This window comes from Heptranchias perlo, chromosome 2, assembly GCF_035084215.1.
Source record: "Heptranchias perlo isolate sHepPer1 chromosome 2, sHepPer1.hap1, whole genome shotgun sequence".
In the NCBI taxonomy this organism is placed as follows: domain Eukaryota; kingdom Metazoa; phylum Chordata; class Chondrichthyes; order Hexanchiformes; family Hexanchidae; genus Heptranchias; species Heptranchias perlo.
The window spans coordinates 32036423-32053749 of NC_090326.1; the positions used below are offsets into that span (position 1 = coordinate 32036423).

The following is a 17327-nucleotide window of genomic DNA, read 5'->3' on the forward strand; positions in this document are numbered from 1 at the left end:
TGGGAGGATACTGAGAGGTGTAGAGGAACAGAGGGATCTTGGAGTGCATGTCCACCGATCCTGAAGGTAGCAGGACAGGTAGATAAGGTGGTTAAAAAGGCATGCGGGATACTTTCCTTTATTAGCTGACGCATAGAATATAAGGGCAGGGAGGTTATGCTAGAACTGAATAAAACATTGGTTAGGCCACAGCTTGAGTACTGCGTACATTTCTGGTGACCACATTACAGGAAAGATGTGATTGCACTAGAGAGGGTACAGAGGAGATTTACAAGGATGTTGCCAGGGCTGGAGAATTTTAGTTATGAGAAAAGATTGGATAGGCCGGGGTTGTTTTCTTTGGAACAAAGGAGGCTGAGGGGAGATTTAATTGAAGTGTATAAAATTATGACGGGACTAGATAGAATGGATAAGGAGGACCTATTTCCCTTAGCAGAGGGGTGAGTGACCAGGGGGCATAGATTTAAAGTAATTGGTAGAAGGATTAGAGGGGAGCTGAGGAGAATTTTTTTCACTCAGAGGGTGGTGGGGGTCTGGAACTCACTGCCTGAAAGGGCGGTAGAGGCAGAAACCCTCAACTCATTTAAAAAGTACTTGGATGTGCACCTGAAGTGTCGTAACCTACAGGGCTATGGACCAAGTGCTGGAAAGTGGGATTAAGCTGGATAGCTCTTTTTCGGCCGGCACGGACACGATGGGCCAAATGGCCTCCTTCTGTGCCGTAACTTTCTATGATTCAAATGATTCTATAATAGCTATCACAATATAATAAAGTTTAAAATTATGATTGAGAAATACATACGTAAGATAAAGACCAAAATAATAGATTGGAAGAAAGCTAATTTTGAGGGGATGAGAGTGGAACTAGGGAAGGTAAATTGGAAAAAAATTTTGACAAACAAAGAGAAAGAACAGCAGCGGGAAATATTTAAAATGGTGATCAATAGAGTTCAGGAGAAATATATTCCTCTAAAAAACAAGAACAAACCAGTCAATAATAAAACACCATGGATGAATAAAGAGAGAAGGATAAAATTGAAAATAAAGAAAAAGGCATATTCTAAGTATACAGACAATAAAGGAGAGGATGACAAAAGGGTATACAAAGAGGATAGGAAAGAAGTCAAAAAAACAATTAGGAAAACAAAGAGAAACTACTCGATTAAATTATCAAGGAATATAAAAAGAAATAGTAAAGAATTCTGCAGACACATAAATGACAAAAGAAGATTCAGGATAGGGATAGGGCCACTAACAGATACACAAGATAAACTCACAGGTAATGACAGTGAAATGGCAGAAATATTGAATAGTTACTTTGCCTCAGTATTCACTGGGGAGACTAACATGGTGGGCATGACATTAGAAGACGAGGTCAAAAAAGATATAAAGACATTTAAGATAGAAAGGGAAGTGGTAATTGATAAACTAATCAAACTTAGAGAGGACAAAACCCCTGGTCCGGATGGATTGCATTCGTGCATATTAAAATAAGTTAGGGAAGAGATAGAAGAGGCGCTATTACACATATATTAAAATTCATTAGAAAAGGAAATAGTGTCAGAGGACTGGCGGACAGCTAACGTAATTCTTATATTTAAAAAGGGAGATAGAACAAGTCCAAGGAACTATAGACCAATTAGCTTAACGTCGGTGGTAGGAAAGATAATGGAATCTTTACTAAAAGATGTAATAGAAAAACATCTAGAAAATGAAAATCTACTAGAGTAGTCAGCACGGATTTCAGAAGGGAAAGTCATGCTTGACCAACCTTATTGAATTCTTTGAAGAATTAACAGAAAGAGTAGACAAGGGTAATGTAGTAGATGTAATATATTTGGATTTTGAAACCGTCTTCGAAAAAGGTACTGCTGCATTGTAGACTCATGACTAAGGTCAGAGCATGTGCAATCAGGTGACAGGTAGCAGAATGGATAGCAAGCTGGCTACAAAACAGAAAAGAGAGTAGAGGTTAAAGGTAGTTACTCAGACTAGCAAAAGGTAGGAAGTGGTGTTCCACAGGGATCGACTCTGGGACCACTGTTGTTCACAATTTACATTAACGATTTGGACTTGGAAATCGGAAGTACAATTTCAAAATTTGCAGACAACACGAAATTGGGGTTGTAGTTAATACAAAGGAAGAATGTCCTCTTGCACTTTGACGCGTTAATAAATTTGCATAATGGGCATATAACTGATGAATAAATTTCAATGTAGATTAGTGTAAGGTGGTGCATTTTGGTAGGAAGAACAAGGATAGTAAGAGTCTAAATGGGGTAGAGGAGCAAAGGGATCTCGGGGTACAGATACACAAATCATTAAAAGTAGGGATGCAGATTAATTAGGTGAGAAAAAAGGCAAACCAAGTACTGGGGTTCATTTCTAGTGGGATAGAATTGAAAAGCAGAGAAGTTATATTAAACTTGTATAGAATCTTGGGAGTATTGTGCACAGTTCTGGTCTCTATATTATAGAAAGGATATAGAGGCATTGGAGAAGGTGCAAAAAAGATTTACAAGGATGATTCCAGAACTGAGAGAATATACTTATCAGAAAAGGATGATCAGGCTGGGGCTCTGTTCTCTTTTAAAAAAAAAAGGTCGAGAGGTGACTTGATAGAGGTCTTTAAGAGAATGAAAGGGTTTGATTGGGTCGATGTAGGGAAAACGTTTCCACTTGTGGGTGAGTCTAAAACTAGAGGTCATAAATATAAGATAGTCACTAATAAATCCAATAGGGAATTCAGGAGAAACTTCTCACTTGAAGAGTGGTAAGAATGTGGAACGCGCTACCACAAGGAGTATTGGGGCAAATACCATAAATGCATTTAGATAAGTACGAGGGAGAAAGGAATAGAAGGATGCGCTGATAGGGTTAGGTGAAGTAGGGAGGAAGACAGGCTTGGGCGAAGCATAAACGCCAGCACAGACCAGTTGGGCTGAATGGCCTGCTTCTATGCTGTAGATTACACCTAAAGAATGAAGGAAGCCATTATCTAAAATGATCTAATATTGATAAATTCTTCAACTGATGTTCCTGCCGTGGGCAAGCAATTGCTCCAGTGCAAAACTTCAAATTAGCCCTCAATTAAGTATATGAAACAGATAAAATGAAAAGAACTGGGCAACACACCTAGGGAGAGCAATCATATCCTGATACCAATCGACATAATTTACGTTCATGCATTGCAAGCCTTCAGCATGGAGGCTTTACTTAATGCTTACAGTTTATCCAGAAAGAAATCCAGAGGTTAAGACCTCTTAAAAGCCATCTTGTCAAATGGAAGCTCTGGGTACATATTTGGCCCTATATCAGAGATAAAATGTCCTATTGCTATGGAGTCCAAATTGATTCATCAACAGTGAACTCCGGTAACCTTGCTGAATAGATAGCTGCCAGAATTATTATTGGCTAGAGTTCATGGACAATCTTGGGTATCCAAGTGGAAAATATCTGAAGACCATCATGTACAATAGCCCCTTGTCCTGCCTCAATATTCTTTAATTATTAAAGGTTGCTATGAAATTTATTTCTGAATAACCACATTTGTTTATGATAAAATAAGCTCACTCTCAGTACAAGATCTACACATAAGGCTTGATCCATTTTCTGTTCAAGGTATTTGCTTTAACACTCAAAGTACAATAGTAAAGGGGTTGTGGTACTGGTTCAATAGCTCAGAGATCGTGAATTCTAATCCCATCGTAGCAAGTTGTGAAACTGAATCAATATATCTGGTCATTTGTGGGCTAGCAACAGGAGAAAGATGACCATCAAAGCGACCAGATTGTTATAAAAACCTAACTAATGCCCTTCAGGAAAAGGGAACCTTCCACTCCTAACTAGTTTGGTCTACATGTGACTCGATTCCTAAAAGTGATTGGATTCTTCCAAATTGGCCCAGCAATTGTTACTCAAGGCGGCGGCCCACTGATACCTTCTCAGGGGAGATGGGGGTAGGCAATAAATGCACATCCTGAGAAAAAATACTGTGTTTATAAAAAAGTTCTGTACCTCTGCAAGGTGGTTAGCAGAACAGGTTTTGTCAGCACAAATTATATTTCTGCCTTGTGTCTTCACACAGGAGTTGAGAAAACCTATTTGATATTTATAAAGCTAATTGTGGTCATGTCTCTTCATACTATTAAGTATGTTTATGTGCCAAGACACAAATGGGTAGGTTCACATAGCTTGGCCCCATGCTCTCTAGAGACAATCATCCTATCCTGAGGGGTAACAACAGATTACCAGAGTAAAACATGGCAACAAACTTTGCTGCCACAGGGTGATCAAGACTTTGTCTCTTTATGACGCCATTTCGACCTCTTCATTGCTCTCAGTTTTCCTGATCAGATTCAGTGAAGAGATGTGTATCTGGTATAACTGCTGCCATAAATTCCAGGACCCACCTGAAACATTCCTGGTTTGACTCATTTTCGACTTCATTTGGGTACTGGCGCCTTGTTTTAAAACATGCACAGCTGGTCATGGATTCTTCCCCCACTGGCTGACCTCCAATTTGATGAATTTGCATAGTTGGTGCTGAGCTCAGAAGTAGGAATCATCTTGAGTTCCAATTTCACTGGAAAGCAGTCTACTAAATCAGAGTGCTGACTTTCGATACTCAATGCAAAGAGATCTCAAGTTCCTGTTTGTTGAAACACCACAGCTGATAGGTGGCAAAAGGAACGGAGGTATCCTTCCCAAATGTGGAGGAATCATTCTTTGCTTAAAACTGAAACTATCAATTGTCTTTAAATAAAAGGCACATGATCACTTACGCCCAATTACAAAAATTGCCATAAAGGGGGACCATATATGCCGGCCATAGAATAATTGGAAAATCATCACTCGATAAGCTTTTAATAATTATAATACCATTTTCAATCTGACTGAATGTCATCACAAATGCTTCGGCACCGAATACATTGGCAGTTAGCACCCATATGGAAAGCTAAAGTGTCTCAAATTTGATGCAGGCATTCTACAAATTAACTCTTGTCTAAAATACATTGTCAGCAATATTTTGGAGTGACTCTAATTGCAAGTTTAAGATGACAACCTGTTATATTTGTGCCTTGCAATCAAAGCCACTGGTCTGCAGTTTACAGAGAAAAGAGGATGGGATTGCAGAATACAATTCCCAAAACACCAGTAATATCCCATAATCCTACGCAAGATAAAAATGGAATTAGACATATTCACTTACCATAAATCAATAAATAAATAACAGAATGCAATTTCCAAAACTAGGTAGAAATCGGTGTAATAAAAATGGAATTTGATATACTCAGTCTGATGAGAGGTCGACACCTGAAACGTTAACTCATCTATTCTCTTCACAGATGCTGATTGATCTACTGAATGCTTCCAAGCATTTTCTGCTTTTGTAACGTAAGACAATGATCTTGCTTATAACCACTTCCTGGTATCTATCACATTCCATTGACAAAAGATTGGGGCAATACAGCCACAGACACCAGCAGCAGATTCCACCAGCTTCCAGGCCAGACAAAACAGCAAGTACATCAAATTTGGGAATACCCCCAGAGAATAGAACGGAAGGAACTAGAAGCCACATTTCCTTCAACCCACCCACACTGAAAATGACAGCATTGGTACTTGCACAGTCTAGTCCTGCTAATTCAAAGTCGATTAATTTGAATCATCACCTAATGGAACTTCTTTTGGTGCTTTAAAAAAAAATTGCTGTGCTGGGTTATTTCAATTTTTTAATTTGAACTTTTTTTTTTAAGCGTAAAAAATGACTTTGAATTAACAGCAGTAGACTTATATTAGTACTGTTACCACCAAGAGTAGTCTCTTCATAAATTAGGGAAATTAAATGCAACACTTCAATTGAGCAGATGGTTAGCAGAGCAATTGCACTATTTCTGATCCTCTCTCTGACAAATCCTACCAAGGAATAATGCTTTTTCAAGATATGTCACTTAGCTTTATGGTCAAAACATTTATGATGACCACAGCACTACAATCAAATAATAACTTCTTGTTGGTTAAGCTAGCAACTTCACCTGATATGTGCCTTCACCTATAGAATCTTTGCAAATTGCTTTCCTTGTCCCACTATTTTCATCAATGTCTTTCTCTAGAAAGTAATGTGAACTTTTCATTACTTTCAGTTGCCAAGATTACCGTATCAGACGGTGGGTGGGGCGGGCAAGTTGCTTGAAATACAGATTGGAAATGGTAGGAGAGATGTTCTACCTTTTGCAGTGCTTCCTCTGTTTTTTCTGGATTAGCCTTCAATGCCTGTGAGGCATCATTGACAGGAATAGGCATAAACCTTAGAGTATAGTTCCTGTCAATAAAAAACACAGATAGAGTTAATACCAATCTATTCACATCATGTACTTGCTGCTTATTGTAATTATAAATATGGTTAAATCCGGATGAAAAAACATTTAACCAAGTGTCAAGCCTCGCCTTAGTAGTAGCACTCTCGCGCCTGTGTCAGAAGGTTGTGGGATCAAGCCCCACTCCAGCACTTAAAGACATAATCTACCTTCAGTGCAATACTGAGGGAGCACTGCATTGTTGGAGGTGCTGTCTTTCAGATGAGATGTTAAACCAAGGTCTAATCTGGCTGCTCAAGTGGATGTGAAAGATCCCATGACACTATTTGAAGAAGAGCAGGAGAGTTTTCCTGGTATCCTGGCCAACATATATTCCTCAACCAACATCACTAAAACAGATGAACAGTCATTCATTTCATTGTTGTTTGTGGGCCCTTGCTGTGTGCAAATTTGCCTACATAACAACAGTGACTACGCTTCAAAAGTAATGTTAGCTATAAAGTGCTTTGGCACATTTGGAGGATGTGAAAAGGGCAATATAAATGCTAAGTTCTTTCTTTCTTATGAACCACTATGCTTGAAACTAAAAATCTAATTTAAAAAGCACTTTGAAATTTAAAGAAGTGTTGCACTAGGATCAGGAAGACTATATAAAGTGTAACAAAAATCCTGAACTCTCCATTTGGAATGAAAGTCTTCACTCTGAAGTAAAGGTTCCATGTGAACTAAGTTTGACCAATTTTAGTCCCGTTTCCAGTACATAAAACTACCCTATAAGTTGGATAAAATGACTATGCAATCATAAGGATGGCTGTTGGGTGGCATAGAAACATCAAATTACTGCTGTATGTATAGTTTTCTATGGTCAAGATACCGTGGCAATTCGAGAGGAAGTTGTGAATGATGTGCAACCCATGCTACTCACACAGACACTTACAATAAGACTTCCAAGCACACAATGTATCATAGTTCTTAGATACATCTGAATTGATAACCTAACTTTCAAATGTTGATTAACCCCATATGCAGTTTACACATTTTATGTTTTTATTGTGTGTTAAGCAACCAAGAGGACCCATTTTCTGAATGTGAGCAGGTGCACTGCCGATTTTCTACCCATGAATTGTCTTCATAATATGCATGGTAAGCAAGGCTCCCCATCAGTAGCGTGCATTCAAAAAATTGGCCCCACTGTGTCCAAGTTTCACAGGGATTTAAAAGCATAAGAACATAAGAAATAGGAGCAGGAGTAGGCCATATGGCCCCTTGAGCCTGCTCCGCCATTCAATCAGATCATGGCTGATCTTCAACCTCAACTCCATTTTCCTGCCCAATCCCCAATCCCCATAACCCTAACCCTAATCCACTGATTCCCCTAGAGTCCAAAAATCTATCTATCTCAGCCTGGAATATACTCAACGACTCAGCATCCACAGCCCTCTGGGGTAGAGAATTCCAAAGATTCACAACCCTCCAAGTGAAGAAATTTCTCCTCATCTCAGTCTTAAATGGCCGACCCCTTATTCTGCAACAATGCTCCCCAGTTCTTGACTTTCCAGCCAGGGGAAACAACCTCTCAGCATCGACCCCGTCATGCCTCCTCAGAATCTTATGTTTCAATGAGATCCCCTCTCATTCTTCTAAACTCCAGAGAGTATAGGCCCATTCCACTCAATCTCTCATCATAGGTCAACCCTCTCATCCCAGGAATTAAACTAGTGGACCTTCATTTTGTGAAATTTGCTCATGTTTCTAGAAACATGAGTGAATTTCATAAAACTTTGCACTTTGAACATGTTACTAAGGAAGAGAGCTTTCAGTTATGGAGAGACTTGAAAGGTTAGGGTTGTTGTCACAAACCCCAAAGTCAAACTTTAATCTTCCACAAACTCAAAGCCATAAAAAAACAGGGAGTTTTCTTGAATAGGAACTGCTAGATGAAAAAAGACCAAGGTCCCTCTAGTTTCCCTTCTACCGTCCTGGTAATTGCATGATACAACAATAATGGAGTTGTTGACTAATTATAGCAATCAATTTCTATCAATTAATGTACAGCAGACCCAGAAATTACATGAGGAAAACCCCAGTGGTCAAGAGGTTTGGGAACCATAGGTCCATAGTTTCCTCTTAAGCATGCTACATTTACCACATGTCATGTCTGAAATTAATCATATACTGTATCTCAAAATGTTATTTTCTGAAGGAAATCTATCTAATTTGCATTTGAATGAATCAATACTAACTGCTTCCACCATTTCCCTACGGAGTCTATTCCATAGATTGACCACACACTCACTGAAATATTGTTTCAGCAGATTTGTTTTGAATTTACCCTCCTTCAAGCGCAGACTGTGTCCTCTGGTTCTACTGTTCTGGACAAGGTGAAATAGCTGGTCATGGTCTAAATTATCTAGCCCCTTTAGAATCCCACAAACAGCAATCTTGTCACCTCTCAACTTTCTCTTTTCCAGTAAAAACATGTCCAATTTACATAATCGTTCCTCAAAATGCAATCCCTCCAGCCCCATAATCATTCTAGTTGCTCTCTTCTGTATCCTTACTTTATTTCACACAGTTTTCAAATAGCAGAGTTAAAATAGACGTAGTCTTCCGTTACCCTGGAGTTGAATCGACTACAACACTAGGCCAAATTGATTGATCTGGAAATCAGTCAGGATACAGGAGCTTTCTTGTGGATGCTAGTTAAATTGCATACAGTTAAGAAAAATCACAAGAATTTTGGAGAAATCCGATCCATGTAAGCTTTCATGCAGTGTATAGAATTTAACTGCAAGGGGTCATATTTACAAATTAAAAACAAAACAAAATAGGAAATGCAGGAGGGGGCTAAGTATGTGGAACAGATTACCAGCACGGGTGGTGGAACAAGAAACCTTAATTGGTTTCAAGAAGGAATGAGACAGATTCTTGTCAACAAATGGGATTCAGGGTTATTCGGAATGCACCATGGGAATACTATGAATAAGTGGGATAGACGGACCAAATGTGTTCTCCTGCCTGAAACCGTTATTATGTAAGAAGTCAATAGGCACTTGGAACCAGACATGTGAATACCTGCTTATCGGCATTCTACGTGATGATTCCGACCGTGTGTCTTCAATCATGGATCAGTGACAACTCTTGGGGCTGGACAAGTGCTGATGAATTTCTTAGAGTCTGATCACTTATCAGACTCTAAGAAATACATTATAAAAATATTTTATGGACCGATTCCAGCGTTATCATTTTTTAAGTACTGTGCTGATTGAGTGTCTGGCTTTATCACTTGACTTCTGTGTTAAGATTAACCCATAAATGAATCTAACCAAATGGTTTGATCATATACACATTGATTTGTCTATGTGGCATTTTCACCTTTTTGTAGAAATAGGAGAATGTGGTGGACATCCCCTTGTGATCTCCAATGAACTTTACTAGAATAAGGGTGCAGATAACAACAGGTACTAGTGAAAAGCCCAAATCATAACCAACACTACTTTAAGAAAACAGTAAATTGTATGTTTTGTAAGAATATATGGGAACTACATTATACATTCTTCAATTTCTAGAATTCATTGATATTCATTTGACAGTTTTAAAGATATGTTGATCTCATTAGGATCCAAATTGAAACCACCTTCCAGTACTGTTCCGAAGCACAGACCTTTGCCAGAGGAACTCTGCAACTTAAATTGGTATAGCATACTTAACTTGCACTTATGCAAATGGCAATGAAGGTACACACTGATTGCATTTGAAACACCAAGATAACTTTTTGTTGAAGTAGCTGATATGTCCAACTGGATATTTGTTCACCACTTTCTCCCCAGCCTCCACCCACAGACAAGGTAATAACTACTGTGACATATCATCATATTAATTTTCATTATAATGGTCAACTGCTTTTAACAATCAAAACCTGCTAATCAACAACCCATCTGATACTACGTTATTGCAAGTACTCAGAGTGATCAGCGTAGTTTGTTTGCTATAACAGTTTGTTTGCTATAACTTTAGTGGCAGTTTTCCACTGCTGAAAGACAATTGCTTTTGCTGCAATATATTGTTGACCTGTCATCTAGTATACGAATGGCTAATAACATTACTAATGGGTTTCCTAATTAGCCTTAAGTGGCTAGGTGTAAAAGCATCCTCACGATGGCAATAACTGCACTACTGTTTAGTGCTATAAAACAGCTAAGCAGTGGTCCACTCAGACTGCTGGTTTTGGGTCGAGAACAATGAATGGATTAGAATACAAATACTAACATTTAAAAAAACTAGCATTCTCAGCAACACATCAGAGAAGCTAAGCAGCTACTTAAAGAGGTATTTAAAGTAGTGAATGGTGAGCAGTGCTGCTCAGTAATGTAGTACATGTCATGGATCAGAGGATCAGCAGTACACATCGGGGATTGTTACTTTCTGATATATTGGTCAGTTGGTTAGAGTGATCATTTGGACTATTACCCAAATTGATCATTAACTGGATTCCCCTATAATAGCAATATCCACTTTAATTCACAAGCCCAGAAATGGAAACGGCTGTCTGAAGGCTTCTGTCTGTGATCTTTAAGAACACTCAGCCATTCAGAACAATGACAATGGCCTAAATTTTAATAACGAAGCAGGACCTCAACAAGTCGGGGTGGGGGTCAATAAGTGGGTGGAAAACCCGGAAAAAATTATTGTGCGTGTTCCCGAGTGATCAGACTCAACTGAAGCCACTTAACTGAACTTCAGAGTTTCGCGTCCTCAAGCTGCGCAGCGGGCGGACTGTGCAACCGCATGAGGCGTTTAAAGCCCACTATTTAAAGGGTCAGTCCAACAATGCATCTTGAAGGAGAAAGGAGGAAAAATCACAATGGAACGTCCTAGAGCAAAGCCTGCACCAAGGTTCTCAGACATTGCCCTGGAGACACTACTGGGTACTGTCAGAAACAGGAGGAAGGTTCTATCCCAACAGACAGGAGGAAGAAACCTGGTTCTGCTACAAAGAAGGTGTGGCTGGAGGTGGCAGAACCGGGAAGCAGCAGGAGCACGGTGTCCCGGTCATGGCTGCAATGCAGGAAGTGATTTAATGACCTAACCAGATCAGGAAAAGTGAGTACAGTTACTGATTGACCTGCATTCTGTGGTGAACATTACCTCCCTTCACACTGCCCTGTGAAGCCTACTCCATCACATCACTCCTCACACCCACTTAAGGCTCAGTGTCAAGTTACCTTCACTTTCTGTGCACTTCTTCACCCCCCCCCCCATTTGTGCACCCAGCTCTCCCACTCACCCCAGTCCTGATACAATGTGATCAATCTGTCTGATAGTCACCCTCCGATGCATCTGCTTCATTGTTAGCCTGACCCAGAGCAATGCATCCATTGGGTGACCACATCACCCTCACTCACTCACACATCTGTACTTTCTCCCCTTGTAGGAGAAGTGCGCAAAATACAAGGGAGAGAGCGAGGACTGGAGGGAGGCATCACAAATAGTGGCCTTCACAGAGGGGGAGGAGGTGGTTTTGGAAATTAGCCGAATGGTGGAGTGCCTGGCCGTCGGAAATGCGGAGAGTGGCAGCCCGCAAATATCTAGTGACAGAACTTTAACTTCCCTCACACATAACATGGATTGATGTCATTAATGATTGACCTGTTGCACACCTCAGTACGCTCATCGCAACATTACTTCTGCATTAAATCTTAGTATTGTATGTATATGTTCCCTTTCAGGGGCATCGCGGACTGAAGATGTGGACAAGGGTGATTCCTCAGAGGAGCTCCCTGCCTCTGAGAGCGCACCGTCACATCATATTCAGTCATGCACCAGCACAGATACTCACACCTCGGAGGGTCCTATTAGAGAGGTAGTTGGGTTATCACCTGGTGAGTCACCACTCCAAGTGAGCACGAGCAGACACTGGTGGAGAGTCCGCATCGGTGGGCGCACTTCTCTCCAAGCTCTGCTCAGCTGGGCACAGATGCTGAACTCCAGGGGCCATCCTTTAAAAAGGAGAATGATAGAGGTACAGACACACCTTTGCGACGTACTGGATGACTTGCCACGCTCAGTCTCCACATTGACATAGAGGCTGGAGGAGTCCACCGCCAGCATTAGTGGATTGGTGATGCAGGTAAGTGCAAGAATGTCTGCGATGGAGAGATTGGCAGCCTCCATTGAGCTTCAAGCACGGCTCACAAATGAGTCCATTCAAGTCCTGACAAAGGTCGTGCGGATTCTGGATGCCAACATGTCTGCCGCCTTAAACAAGCAGACAGATACATTAGCCATGGCCTTAGAACGTGTCACAGATGTGATCCTAGCTGTTGTCCAGCAGAGCGGCAGGATTGATGTAATCAATGCATTACACAAAGTGTCTGGAGAAATGCATCTCTGTTTTGGGAAAATCTATTTACTCAGTAGTTTCAACAATATTGGTATAAATTTAGGCTTGCAAATGCATGCACGAAGAAGGTCTTCCTCACCAGTGAGTTAAATAAAGCATTCCAAAAACTAGCACCGAGCATTTCTTTCCCGAAGGCAGAAGTTACCCACTTGCACTATAACGGAAACTAATTTTTGCATGTATTTAGCTATCCTATTGGAAACCCCCAACTAGGATTTCAGAAGGAATAAAAGTATAAGCTATTGCACAAAATGTAAGCTTTGATTTTTTAAAAGTTTGCAATGTAACTGATTGAACTTTATCTCGTTACTCAAAAGTAGTTCCAATACTTTTAAATGACTACTAAGGTTCCTGCATTTGGCTTTAAAATGCAAGTACATTAGTGAACACATTTTTAATCAGTATTTTATAGTGTGGAGCTACAACTGAATCAAGGAGCTAAACTATTTAGAACACTTGTGATTAATTCAGTCTCGAGTGCAAATGTGACCCACTCAAAACACTTACATTTCTTCTCCCTTTCTAAAAATCAAATTTAAGTACAGGGATGGTCAGACTTTGAATTTGGGGGTGGGCGGAGGGGAGGGAAGGAAGAGAGGTTTAAAGAAGGGTGATCTCAGTCCAGGTGATTTACACCAGAAACTTGAAAGATTGCAGGTTCTATGTTATCAACTGACTGGTACGATCTAACCTCCTGCATTTCAGCAGCCATCTGCCAACTTTTCAGTCCTCAATAGATCTACCATCAGGACTGTAGATATTGTAATAGGATATAAGAGACTGGTGAAACAATCAGCCAAAAGACTGGGACAAAGCCTTGTCAGCCTGGAACAACTACTGTCATACAGAGTTAGTGAAAAACAATGAGAATGAGGCAGAACGAGAATATCAAGAGGTAAAACGGTGGAACAGATGGTAGTAAAAGCCAGAAAGAAAATAGGCAGACCCCCAGAGAAAATTAAATAATCTAGTATGCACAAGTATGTGGCAGTGCAGACCCAAGGAGGTAAAAACAAACAAAAGACAGCCATGTGAAAATTACAACATTTAAATTAAAAATGTCACATTTTAACTTTTACTGTCACTACATCCTTATGCCAGCACATCACTGAAAATTCTGGACCCAACCAGGGCTGGGTAACACAAGATCTAATTCATTGGGAACAGTGGCACAATATGTTACTGCATTGTGTGGTCCATCACCACATCAATTTCCCAATGTTTATTGCTCCATCAGAAAGAATCAATCAAAAGCCAAGTATTCTTTCTCTACAGGGAGAGAAAATCAGAAAGGGCCTCTTCTTGAAACACTCTTAGTGATTGGTTACAGAGCAGAATTGTCAAAGGTTTGGATTGGGGTATTATAAAGTAATTAAAATCTAGGAAGTTTGGGCCAGACTGCCCATTTTTTGAAATGTCAAAATTCAGTGTAGTTATCTCAATTTCCCACTTTTGTAACCCCTTTCAAATACTGTATATATAAGCTAGCTTTATTTGATCAGTCTTACGTCCCATTGATTGCATTCTGTTCCTTTACACATTGGAATAGAGAAAACCCTTGCTTAATGTACGTTGACTTCAATGAAATACAGCTACCTGATGAGTGGACAGAAGATTATTGAAAGAAATCAAATGTAAAATTATTTATGTGCCATTTAAAAATTAGTCTACCTCTGAGCTTAATGCTCATGTATTATACACACACTTCAAACTCAAACTTTCCGACTACATTGGTAGGTGCATAAATTCATGCTTCATGAGCACCAAATGATTCCATGTACATGAAACCAGAAAAGACTTACAAATAAGCAGAATATTACATCAAATATTTTTTGAACGAAAGAAAGGACTTGCATTTATATAGCACCTTTCACAGCCTCTGAAGGTTCAAAAATGCTTTTGAGCCAATAAGATGCTTTTCAATTGTATTTGTAAATGTAGGGAAATGTGGCAGCCAATTCAAGCGCAGTAAGGCCCCACAAACAACAATGAGATATGTTTTTGGTGGTGTTGTTTGAAGGTTAAGTGTTGAGCAGGTGAACTCCCCTGCTCTTCTCCAAATAGTGCCATGAAAGTTTATATGTCCATCTGAGAACACAGATGGGGCTTCGGTTTAATGTCTTGTCCAAAAAGACAGCACCTCCGACAATGCAGCACTTCCTCAGTTCCATATTTGTATCAATCAACTTGATATGCATCAGGTCAGGAGTGGAATGCTTCTAATTTGCTGTCAACATCAGACATTCCTTGCCACATAGAGCCCATGAACCAAAGACAAGCAAAATAAAAAGCATCAACTCTACCAATGTGGTCAACTCATCCCAACCTCAGAAGAGTATGTTCTACTGCTAAGTCTACAAATTTCTCCATTCTTGTGGCCACTAGCCATGAGTTATCGTTTTGTGGTATGGATTCGTATCCACAAGGAAACAGACTGACTGTCTAAACTTATCTGAAGCAGGTCTGTTGAGAGAGGCTTTCATCTCATCACTACCTGGTGGGTTCAAACAGGTCTCAGAGATGGAACGGCAATGTTCTGACTGACCATGTTGACAATGCCCTCAAATTACTATATTTCACAACAGTAAACATGACCAAGTCTAATGGATCTACTCGGGTAATAATTTAAATGATTTTTGCCCTGCCCTCATGGAGAGTGGAATCATGAGTAAAAAGTCAAATGGTTTGATGACAAGGTTAAGGTCACTGATAGAAAAGGATAAGAGTGGGAGTGAGGGCAGAGTGCGAGTTAGAAAAAAGGCAGAGGATAAGGCATCAGTTGCAGTACAGAAAGAGCAATTTGAGAGGAAACTGGACACTCATGAGCATAGAACTGATGGAAAACCATATGATGGTAATGTTTTTAAGAGCTGCGTGGTACAAGACCCATTTCAAAGCTTTGGAGATGTTCAATGTTATAAGAAATTAATCAAAGTGTTCAAGATCACCAGTTGAAGCATACCAAAAATACACACTGGTGATCGTGGATTTAACTCGAACTTTTCAGGTGTTGGATAATTTGACTGTTAACAGCAACTTCCATAACTTTAGAAAGTACTGATGTAAAGCTTTAGAAGGTTGGGTTTATTTGGTGTAATTCCAAATTAAGACTACAACTTCCAAACGTGAAGTCTTATTCATCTGGAGAGACAGTCATTAATCTTGGTTTACAAAGAAGACCCATTTTGATATATCTCACTGAAAAATAGCTCCATGTGTTTAACTGGATCTGCAATCTGTCTCTGTCTCAGTCTTACCTGTTCCCTCATGTTGACGACTTTGGTTACCATAGATACAGTCTTCTTCATTCAATTACTTAGGTTCAATCCCCACACAAAAAATACGAATCACTGACATGCCATGGTATTGGGGGATGGAGAGGATAAGTGGGTGTGAACCAAGGAGATAGTTCTGGGTGATCAGAACATCATGCTACTGTGTAACAACCTAACTCTGATCTATGTCTTCAGTTCTTTCTCTTCCTTTAAAAGTAGCCGATTTGCATCTCTCTTCTACACCAGAGAAAAGCTCAACTTTTTTGAAGCTGTTGGTCAGATTTTGCTAGTTTTCTATGGCTGTCCACTGCTAAGCTCAATTAATCCTCTCAGCAACCCAGACCAAGGGGCATTGTTTTTTTCCCCCCCACTCCTCTGAGTTTTTAAAATCAATTTTTGTTAAAATGAAACCAGCTTACCAAAATTTTTTCTAACCATTCTTATGAGGTACTCTTGGTGATAGTCAACCATGAACCCAATTTGATCCTAAAGAACTAGCCATAATCGTAGTTTACACTGCATTGAGTGAACAGAAGTATTTGTAAAAATTCATTCTCAGGATATGGGAGTCATTGGCAAGACCAGCATTTATTGCTCCATCTCTAAATGCCCCAAGAAGGTGGTTCTTCTTGAACCACTGATAGTGCTTTGATACAATCGAATGGCTTGCCAACCTACTTATTGGGCCACTTAAGAGTCAATAACGTTGGTGTGGGACTGGAGTCACATATATCGCAAACTGGGTAAGGTTTCCTTTCCTAAAGGACATTAGGGAACCAGTTGGATCTTTACAACAATCCAACAGCTTCATGACCACTTTCACTGATACCAGCTTTTTAATTTTAAATTTTTTAAACTGCATTAGAATTCTCAAATTGCCATGGTGGGATTTGAACTCACGTTCTCTAGATTATTAGTCCAGGCTTCTGGACTACTCCAATAACATAAGCACTACACTACTATGCCCTTAAAAGTGGAATTTGTATTCTTAAGCAGCAATTGTTGTTAAGGTTCACATCTTATGTGGACTCTATTGAATGCAAAACTACCATTATCATTATGCAGAATCTCTCTATTGGTTCTATACATCAAACTCTAGATTTATTTGTTTAAATGACTCCTGAGTATCATTTAAACAGTCCATTTACAAGTGGTATTAGCTTATCAATTTCCATGCCACAAATATTTAGAAGCTGTAGTTCCCCCCCAACCAAAAAAAGCAGTACATTCTTTTCACATCCTAGTGTAAAGTCTGCTATGTCGCAATTTAGAAATTCATATTCAGTCCTGCAGGCCCAAGTACAACACTTGCTTCCCAACTAGATGGTG

The 17327-nt window shown here is 39.7% G+C and overlaps 1 protein-coding gene across 3 annotated transcripts in view; it reads right to left on the minus strand.

Annotated features, from left to right (window-relative positions):
- Window positions 1-17327, minus strand: part of LOC137336684 (F-actin-uncapping protein LRRC16A-like) — a 371070-nt gene that overhangs the window by 104433 nt on the left and 249310 nt on the right. For all 3 annotated transcript variants that reach the window (XM_068001680.1, XM_068001681.1, XM_068001678.1), the window contains exon 23: window positions 6232-6325. In XM_068001680.1, the coding sequence (XP_067857781.1) occupies window positions 6232-6325 (94 nt within the window). The remainder of the gene's footprint in view (window positions 1-6231; window positions 6326-17327) is intronic.